We start from the raw sequence: 10,550 nt of genomic DNA, 5'->3' as shown, positions 1-10,550 counted from the left end.
GAGGGCTTCGCATACAGCGCCCCGGCTCTAAACTCAAGTGCTTAGCACTTTCCTGCAACCTGAATTTTGTCCCGTCCTCTCCAACTGTCATCTGTTACTATGACAAGCTCCACCAAAGGACGACAACCTTGTGCTGGTCTTGCCAGGTCACTTATGTGGCCCCTCAGCACTTTCAGGGTGCCATACCTCTGATGGCCTTGTCAGTCATCTCTAGCAGGTTGTCTCAAACTTCTTTACAGGATGGGAGAGTTCGCGGCAGCAGCAGGAAAGTCCAGTTTCTTTGCCATGCCTGTGAAGGTTCGTTCCACTGACCAAGACAACTCTGATCCAGTTAGTTAAACGGTTTGTGTATGGGAAACTGGAGGCCAGTGTAGTGGCATGAGAGCCTAGTCGAGATCCTCAGGCAGGGAGGCTTTGCTCTTGAAGTCAGGCAGCACCTGCAGACGGTGAGCTGTTTGTCATGAGAATGCACCTGGGCTTTCAGCGTCTCCATGACATCTCACTCTCTCAAACATTCTTGCCACTGTCAACCATCTTGATGGGTTGTAGCTCACAGGCCCCCGTCTAAACCTTTGTTGTGGTATGTGCAGTTTCAGCCTTTAAATTCTAAGGGAAAGGCTGGGCAGTGGTGACACACGCCTTTAATCCCAGCACTCAGAGGTAGAGGCAGGTGGATCTGGGAGTTTGAGGCCAGTTTGGTCTACAGTGCAAGTTCCAGGACAGGACAGGCTCCAAAGCTAGAGAAACCTTGTTTCAAAAACCCAAAATTAAAAAAAAAAAAATTCTAAGGGAAATAAGCCTACTTTTCTTCCTAAGTAGTTTGCACCAGATATTTTACAGCAAACAACAAAAGATACTAACAGCCAGGGGAAAACAAGGCACACATAACGGGAGGGGATTTCATGGGGAGCCATAACCACGGTGTTCTTACTTAGAAAGGTTAAGAAATGTCACCAGAGAACCCTGCAGACAGGGCAATCATAGTCCAAATTCCATACTGATCCTACTAACGCTGTCTGGTGGCACACAGGATTCATACAGACTCTGGCCTCACTGAAGATGATTGACGATCACTAGGCAACCTCGGACCACAGGATTCATACAGACTCTGGCCTCACTGAAGATGATTGACGATCACTAGGCAACCTCGGACCACAGGAGTCATACAGACTCTGGCCTCACTGAAGATGACTGATGATCACGAGGCAACCTCGGACCACAGGAGTCAGGGCTCACACTTTGGAACCAAGGGCTGGGAGGATGACCTCTAGGGCTTCAGAGTATCTCAAGGACCTGCTGAAAAGGCCAGCGTGGGAACTCCAGCTGTAGCCCTGAGCTATGGGAGGGGAGACATGGTGGAGGAAAGAATAATTTTGCTGGGTTTTACCAATCTGAACAAACAGCAAATCTTCAAAACACACACACTATAAAGTCAGAGAATGGCTGGTGAGTGTCAATAAAGCCCTTGAAGGCCTCTCTTATTCAGGGTGTAATGGCAGCGGGGTAGTGAACATTAAAGTGAGGGATTCATCTAAACATCAGTGAAGGATGGATACTTCAGCTCACCCTACAGAGGCCCTGCAAAAAATAAAAATAAAAAAAAATAAAACCAAAAAAACAAAAACAAAAACAAAACTAGTTTTTAAACTCAGCTTCTGTTCCACTCCACACAGGACAACGGGGCTGGCCCTGGACAAGCTCACTGTTCTACAAAGTAGTCCCTATTCCTGTTTACAGGTAAAGAGAAGAGCTTGAAATGGTTACGGGAGTGAGCAAGGTCACAAGACTTCACGACCCAGGGCTCAGGTAGTGCAGTGCGGTCTGAAGGGAGCTTAGCTGTGGACTAGAACAGCCCTTATCCCAAGTTACTGCAAAATGCAGCAGCACATGCTTTTCCAAGTCTCAGTTTCTTCTTCCACAAAGGAGGGATAGTAAGCATGTCTGCTGCACAGTAACTGAGGGGCTGTGAGGGGGACTGGTCACAGGCAACACTGTACGGAGAACTGGGCAGTTAAGGTGCCGTGAGGAACTTCTGAACCTAAGTAACTTGTGTATGTGTGTTTATGCACACGTGTGTGTGGCACTGCTAGGGATGGAGCCCAGGCCTTGTACACACTAGGCAAATGCCCTGTCACTGAGCCAAGTCCCACCTAGCCTTTAGTTTTTAGTTTTTTTTCTAGTTTATAGAGTCTTGCTATATAGCCCGGGCTGGCCTTCAACTAAATGTTGGGTAAAACACTTCTTTATAAGCAGCAGAAATCAGTGTAGCCAAGTGACATTCAGAGGCTGAAGCCAGGAATCTCTGTGTGCAGAAAGCGGAAGGGGAACCATGAAAAGGACTGAGCATTGGTGGAGAGAAGCATAGAAAGTCAGTCCTTAAAGGCAGGATTCAAGAAGGGCTATGTATTTTTCTGAGACAGATGAATTATGTTGAGAGGTTCCTGACTGGGGTTGGAGAGTTGGTCTAATGGTTCAGAGCACTGGCTCTTCTTACAGAGTTCCTGGGTTCAATTCTCAGCACCTACAACGGTGGCTCACAACTGTCCATAACCTGGTACCATGAACTCTAAAGCCTTCTTCTGGTGTGCACACAAATAACCATATACATAACAAATATAAATAAATGACAGGCAGGTTCCTGATTATGGTGGAGTGAAGAGGAGAGAGGCGAGCAATGCTGAGGATTAGACATCACTGAGGAAACAGCTCAAAAAGAGGACAATGGTGAACGTTGCATGAGCATGTTATCACAGGTGGTGAGAAGGGAGAACGTTGCATGAGCATGTTATCACAGTGGTGAGAAGGGAGACTGACTGGACGAGAAAGGCCAGGGGTTGCCCAGGGGGTGCTCAAGGCATACAGCTGCGTTCCCACTTGTGAGACAGAGAGAAAGGACACATAGCCCAGAACCAGAGAATAAACTGAGATTCCCCTATAAGGGAGCCTTGACAGCCCAAGTGTGAAGTCAGTGGAGTGCACAGCAGTTATGGCCTTGACTCTATGGCAAGAGATCTGACCATGTGGAACGGCACACACAACCCTCCCTTCAAAACGAGCACTTCACAAGACACTGGCTACTAGTTAAGTACATGGAGCATGGGGGCTGTGGGCCAGCAGCTACAGCAGCCCCTAGCCCTTTCTTTAATACTGCTCCATTCTCATAGAGTACAAACCAGAGACTGCTTTAAAGACATAACTCATCTTTTAGGCAGTCCTGGAGCTCTGGAGAGTTCCCAGTGGTCTCCCACATGGGAGTGCTGAAGTCAGGGCTAGGAGCAAACAGCAATCTCACGTGAGGTAAGAAACAAGAGGAGATCCTGCAGTTACCTGCCCTTTATGTTTAGACTGGAGGAAGTAGGCCTGGACCTGAAGTCTTCTTGTTTCTGACTTGGGGACCCATGGCTTTCCCTTGACTACCTGAAGCTTATATACACTCTGCCAGTCTTTGAAAGAGTTGTTCCTGTTCAAGCTGGTCTTTTGTTTGTTTGTTTTTTGTTTTCCAAGACAAGGTTTCTCTGTGTAACAGCTGGCTGTCCTGGAGCTCGCCCTCAAACTCACAGAGATCCACCTGCCTCTGCCTCCCAAATGCAGGGATTAAAGGCATGCACCACTGCCCAGCTCAAGCTAGTGTTCTACAGCTTAAACTTAAACGAACCCTTCTATGTAGCTGTCCTAAAAGATACATGGAGATCTGTGACAGGAGAGGTGTTGGCTTATTTCTCTGTCTCCCGCTAGGAAGCACCAGGTTCTATCCTCTATGCTTGTCCCCTCTTGCCACCACCACCAATCCGACACACAACTCTTAGAGCCTTATCTTGTCTCTGGGATTCCCCCCAACACATGGCATCCTCTCAGGATAAACTCCAAGAAGACTCTGCAGACACGAATTTGCTACACCATTCCTGTCATGCGCTCCTGCAGCACTGGCTCTGAGCCACCTGCTCACTGCTACCCCTGGACTATGGGCTTTTCCTCTCTGCTATTCTAGACTTAGTGCTGAGGCTGCTGGGTGGGAGTGGGTGGGCCCCTGGGCCCCCCATCCCCTCACCCCCACTCTTACACAACTTCCTAGCTGATGCAGAGTCACCCAAGGAAGATCCAACTCCACCCACTTACTGCAAATTTTGTGTGAGGCAACCTTAGCTTTGGACCTTAGATTCCTGTGGCAGTGTAGACCAAGTGCCACCCAATGGCTCATTTGTTAAATAAAGGTTTAGGTCCCAACTTGGAACTGACAGGAAGTGAGGTGGGAACCTTTGAAAGGTGGGGCCTAGCAAAAGTCTTTAGGTCACTGGGGACTAGGACCTTACAGGTGATTATGGGAGTGCAGGCCTTTAGTCTTCCTTTTGGCTCTTTCTTGACCCCATTTCAGACAGGAAGTCTGCTCTATCTAAAAGATGAGAGCAACAGCCACGGGCACCCTCCCAAGCTGTCTATCTCACAGGGTCTAGCGCTGGGGCAATAATACAATCAGAAACCTAAGGCCTGCTTGGAAAGCAAGGAGAACACTCCACTCTGTAGTAAGGTAAACATGGGGATGCAGAAAATTGTTTTGTTTCATATTTTATTACATCAATGGCTTGAAAATTTTTATTTAACTTCAGCAAATATTGGAAATAGAAAAATGAATTCTGCAGAATTTCACAAATAAATTTCCCAATCTCCACTAACAAATGTTATAATCCAATGGCTAAGCAGTTATAATGCTATGGACATTCACCACAATGACTGTGCTGAACTAGAAAACAAGCAAAGAGAGACATGGAAATATTACTTACAACAGCATTATTACAACATATTTTCTTTAAAATTTTAACATGAATTTTATCACTCCAAAAGATATACAGCATTTCCGTTATATTTGCAAACTTAACCTTATACATCTTTTAAAATCTTGAAAAACTTTTAAGCAATCTAAAAAGCACTTAGCAAAGTTTTAAGTCTACATAATGGAATGCTATCCACTCCAGTATAAATTTTCATTTTAGAGAAGGTGACTGTAAACACTCATTATTTTACAACATGCATAGACTCTACTGACCTTCCTTCTGAATTGTAACTTCCTGCAATTGTGCTTTACTACAGTGAGGAGAAGCTGCAAAGACCCAGGGAGTGGCGGGAGGAGCATTGCACACCGTCATTAGGCTCGGATGATCTAACTGTCTTTAGTCAATCTGAGGCAAAGTTGACTTGATGCTAAAAATTTGAATCCTGGGTCACTAGGTGTACAAACAGGATAGAGACGAGAGGAAGACAGGCTCTGCTCTGTCTTTCCTTTGCTCACATGGAAGCAGGGATCCAGTTAGTGTAATGCACTGTTGGGCTTATTTTTGGTGTGCAATTATACCAATAGTACATCTGATATTCAGAAAGATAAAAGCAGGGTATATTTGCAATTTTAAAGTGACAATGAGCTCACTCAGAGTGGTGTGTAGTACTGAGGAAATTGTATATAAACAGAAAATAACTGCTTAATTAGACCACCACACTAAGCTTTTCGCCTTTTGTTTGTTGATTAAGGTTTGTGACCATCATTGGGTGGGTCTTATAAAAACTGTCAAAAGCCGTCTTTAGGGAGCCGTCTTGACAAACAAAGAGGCAGTGGGAGTGCTACACAAACCTCTGCTCCTGCTGATACAGCACCTGGCTGTGACACCACTACACTGATCAGCACAACCCAGGCATGGGGAACCCAGCTAAAGAGCTATGTTACAGAATTGATCACTGCTGCTGACCAGTCAACACAATATTCAAGTAACAGGGTGTTTAAAAAGTGGATACGCAAAAAGAATTACCTAAACACTTTACATGTCTACATAAAATTAAATAAAACAAACTTTTAATGCATATGCAATACAGTTTATATCTTTAGGGATCTCTAAACTAAAAGTTAGACTATTATTTGTGTCCATGATACTATATTTTGCACAATAACTTATATTTAGAAGATTTTCCCACAAAAATATATAATTATGACATTCACATTGATAATTTTTAAGAACACAAAGCTTAAGTGACATTCCATCAGAAGCAGGCATCATGTCCAAACCTAACCTGCTGATACACCTAATTTTTGACATGTTGAACAGTCACAGTTCAAGACCAGAGCCCTCAGCTTTGAAAGCTAAGTGATTTCTTGGATTTACATCACTGCAGACTGTGTCATGAAACGTTTAAAACATGAAGACCATTCCAACAGCAGCCAGGCAAAGACCACTTCCCCTTTGTCAAATGAAAATGGTATGCCTCTTTCCCTTGGAGAAAAAGCCAAAACCAGCTCCTCTGACCATAATCATTCTGATGCCTGACTTCACGGGACTTCACGGCTGGAGGCCATCAGTGCTAGGAACCAGGAGGAGACAGTACAGAATGAGCCTGGTGCCTGGCTCTGCTTACCACACTGTCCAAGGATCATCAAGTCTAAGCACTGCCGAGAGCAAATCTTAAGGAAAGTAGCCCGGGCACAAAGATGGATATAGAGTCACTGGCAGAACGAAAAAGTCATTGTAGCAACTACCCACACTGCTTCTGCTCACTGGAGACAGGACATGCCAAAAGCTAGGTGAGCGGGGCTTTATCAGGAGCCTTAGTGTCCCTGTGAGTGATATGCAAAGTGTAGGCTGACGCCTGACCCCATCATGTTTTCCTTCCCCTTTCTGTTACACAGCAGGTTTATGGTAAAAACACAAAGAAAAGCTGACTTGTTACTAGTGTTACTCTGTTACCAGTTCCTACACAGGACAGTGGGCTGTGCCTCGGCACTGCTCCACAGGCTCTTCTTGACCAATGGGCACCTGGTGTGGGACAGGATGAAGAAAGTCCCTTTGTACTCTCCTTTGGAATGACCCTTCTCCAGACTTTTCAGAAAGAATGTACACCCCACCCCCAATCTAGATTTCTATAGCTGAACCTCTTTCTGAAGAGAAAATCAGCTAACTTTAAAAAAAAAAAAAAAAAAAAAAAAAAAAAAGAAAAAGGAAGGTGCTTAGGAGTAAAAGCATCGAATTTTAATTGCATATTTTAAACTCTTAAGGATTCCGTTCATACCTTAAAGCATCTACTTTTTTTTTTTCTTTTTGGTATTGAAAGCAGAAAAAATATTCAAACACTGCAAACAACAACGCAAGATATTTCCACATGGTTAGTCCAGTCTCAACTGGCCATGAATGCTGTCTGACTGGCTGCTCCTCAACCCCCTGCAGGCCCACAGTCTGGTAAGAGAGCAAAAGTGATTCTGGAAATCTCAGAACATTTATCAGAAATCTTTGCTTGTTCCCAGTCTAAACAGATGGCATCACATACCACTCTGTAGATTGTTTCTTCTCATCCTGGTCTCACTAAGCAACACATCCATCACTTTTCTGTCCTATCTGCTGCTAAAAGAGAGGGGACGGTGTGTGTATGATCACACTAGTACACAAATGACACAAAAGGACACATGGAGTGACATACAATGGCCAGGCACACCAAGAAAACGAGAGCTAATGGTGTGTAGCATCTAGAAAACCATCCTCGCTCCCCTCATGTCCTCTACTGAGCTGACCTGACATTTCGAGTCAAATCTGCAGAAGCTCTCCCCATCTGCTACACCTCAATGATGTCATCTTTGGCAAGCAATAAACTTTAAATAAGACACTTGAACAGAAAAGCGATTGATAACATGGTTGCCAGAAGGAGAAGGCACCAATTCCAAATGTACAAGCACCAGGTACAGTGATATGAACCAAATCTCTCCGAGTTGGGTGATGATAGTGGTAGCTGGGGAATCAAGAGATGGGGTGCACCCACATCCTGGGATTCCAATGCTGAAGGTCGGAGGCAGAAAGCATTGAGGTCCACGTTCCCATTAAGCTACAATGTCCAAGGACAGTTGCTGCAAATGAGCTTTTACCTCTTGGAAAGGGAGAAAAGGGAAAGAGTTAAGGAAGAGAGAAAGAGGAGGAGGAGCCACCTGATTTATAAGCCATAATTCTGCCTCTGTTTAGGGAAAACAGGAGTTGTATCAGGAAGCTTAGTATGTATGATAAAGGTTACGATGTGGTCTGCCAATGGATTGTGATTTCCAAAGAAGCATGATATTACTTAGGTGGCTGCCCCACAAAAGAAGGGGAGAAATTTTCTAGAAGGTCTACAGGGCCTTCTGAGAATTACACTATGCACAAAGTAGAAACTGCAGGCCATGCAGGAACACAGCTGGGCCTTTCAAGACTACCTGTTCTGAAGCTGTTGACTGGGAGAGCTGCCACTGATGGGGCTCAGGGGAGCCAACTGGAGGGTAGGTCCCAGACTTGTGGGAGGTGTGCAGGCCGTGGGTCCCCCAGCCCTTAGGCAGAATGAGATGCAACGGAGCTCTCTGGGAAGTCGTGCCAACATGGAGGAACGAGCAAAGAATTAAGGCAGATGTAGCACAGGACTGGAAGTGTATGCCTTTTTTGGTAATAGCTGCTTGTCCACAGAGATGTGATGCAGATGGCTAGGTGATGTCTTGTAATACCTGATATCTGGATAACATGTCGTCCATACCAAGTGTTCAAAGCTACCAGCAGTTTTCATGAGGCAGATGCATATCTTACGTCAAGGACAGAAGCAGCCTGAAAGAGGAGAAAAAGAAAGGAAGGAGTGAGAACAGCAATCAGCACACACTAGCTCTGGTGTGCTCCAACAAGAGCAGCCTACATTCAACAAACCTGCACTGCAGGCACTCCTGCTCCCAGGGCGGGGAGTGCTAGTCCACCTTCGACCAGTTTTTCTCTTTCTGAGCTTCCCTATCTGCAGAGGCTGTACAATAATGATGACCTCCATAAGGTCAGATAAAATAGCTAAGGGGCATGTCAACACAGTACCTGGAAAACATAGCTGCTCAGGTATTTCTAGCAATAATTACATGCCCTTCTTGCCCTTAACTTTTCTATGTTTCCTACAAGAAAAAGCCCAGGGTATTTAGAGAAGTTAATGTGTTTCTAAAGCAACCATTAATACTTAGGCAAAACTTACTGCTAAAGGTGAAAATACCTCACTTTGCTGCTTAGATGTTCTATTTCCTGGGTCTTGGACTGGCCCTACACCAGGATAACTTGAGAGTGAGTGCTCATACTGGAAATGTGTAGATTCTGTGCACACACTATACAGACTTTAGTGCAGAAAGTACTCAAGAATCTAGTCTCAGAGTGGCTATGTTGCAATGCCTTCCTTACAGAGAGAATCATCTTGAGGCCCTGCATGGAAGTGACCTCACTTTCCTTCAATGTATTCGTTAGTGTGCTCTCCTGGCCAGAGCATACAAACATTACAAGCCAATCAACTCCAAATCACACCTGAGTGGTTTAAGGAAGACAGAGAAAGCAAATTTCCCCAGAAAGGTAAATCAATCCTTAAGTTATTGGACTACTGAACAAATCCAGGTTTATAATGACTGTCTGGCCTCGGCTTCATGTACATCTTCTGTAGGAGAGGAGGCAGAAATGTAGAGGGGTGGGTAGAGGCAGCAGGTAAGCAATCCTAACACAGGAAGCGGAAGTGGACAAATGTCTCTAGGTGAGCCATCTTCCTTCCTGACAGTTCTGATGAAAACAGGGTCACCATCTCCAAAATTGCAATGCCAGTTGTCAGAGAAGTCCCAGCAGCCACAGGACCTAGAAGTGTCTTTACCAGCTTAAGCTAGCCAACCCTGGATAGCATCAAGAGCTGGAAGATGGCTGCTGGACATCCCTCAAGAGCTTCTAAAGGCATGCAGACCCATCCAGAAGGACAGCAGCCCCTAACAATGGCCTAACACTTAAGACTTGCCTGAGTTGTAGGACACCACTCATTACTATAAGTGTGGAAGGAAGCTAGAATGGAGTTATGGTATCTGCAAGCCACAGTAATGCGCTACCTGAGTTAGGACGCACACCACTCTATTTATAGGTAAAAGCTGCTGAGTGATATAAGATATTTCAGCAGCCCTGAGCATGGTCTGCAGGGAGACCACCCCTTCCAGACTTACCTCATCTTCTTCCTCGGGGATCTTGACGGAGCTATCAGGGGACTTGACAGGTTTCTGGTTACTGGGTCCATTGGTCTCGTCTTTACCATGTTCTGCTTCCCATTCTTGTAAAACTTCATCTATGTTGAAGCGGCGCCGATAATTTACAAAAAAGTTTTTCACCTGAACTACTGACTTGTTCCCAATCACATCTGAGATTGCCTGAAAATCTCGCCCATATTTCCTGATGGCTAAGGACAAAAGAGAATATTATTTAACAATAATTTTTAGTATAAGATAAAGACCATCTTTAAATTTGTGTGTGTGTGTGTGTGTGTATATATATATATGAGAGTTTTTCCCCACATGTATATCTTTGTACCACATATGTCCCTCATGCTTGCAGAGGCCAGAGGAGTTTTCAGATCTTCTGGAACAAGAGTTACAAATGGTTATAAGCTGCCATGTAGGTCCTGGGAATTGAACCTTGGTCCTCTCAAGAGCAGCCAGTGCTCTTAGGCATTTTAAAGACCACAACTCATGTTGGTGAGATGGCTGAATGTGTAAAGCACTTGCTAAGGACCTG

General features: G+C 44.9%; 1 protein-coding gene across 1 annotated transcript in view; it reads right to left on the bottom strand.

Annotated features, from left to right (window-relative positions):
* Positions 1 to 4,565: 4,565 nt before the first annotated feature.
* Rcor1 (REST corepressor 1) overlaps positions 4,566 to 10,550 on the bottom strand; it is an 85,393-nt gene continuing 79,408 nt past the window's right edge. Inside the window, exons 11-13 of the mRNA XM_026781278.1 lie at positions 9,986 to 10,215; positions 8,495 to 8,591; positions 4,566 to 7,893 (exon numbers count right to left, since the gene is read on the bottom strand). Coding sequence (XP_026637079.1) covers positions 8,550 to 8,591; positions 9,986 to 10,215 — 272 coding nt within the window. The 3' untranslated portion in view covers positions 4,566 to 7,893; positions 8,495 to 8,549. The remainder of the gene's footprint in view (positions 7,894 to 8,494; positions 8,592 to 9,985; positions 10,216 to 10,550) is intronic.

Source organism: Microtus ochrogaster, chromosome 1 (assembly GCF_000317375.1).
Source record: "Microtus ochrogaster isolate Prairie Vole_2 chromosome 1, MicOch1.0, whole genome shotgun sequence".
Lineage (NCBI taxonomy): Eukaryota > Metazoa > Chordata > Mammalia > Rodentia > Cricetidae > Microtus > Microtus ochrogaster.
The sequence above is the reverse complement of the archived record's forward strand: the minus strand, read 5'-3'. Positions and strand labels throughout refer to the sequence as shown.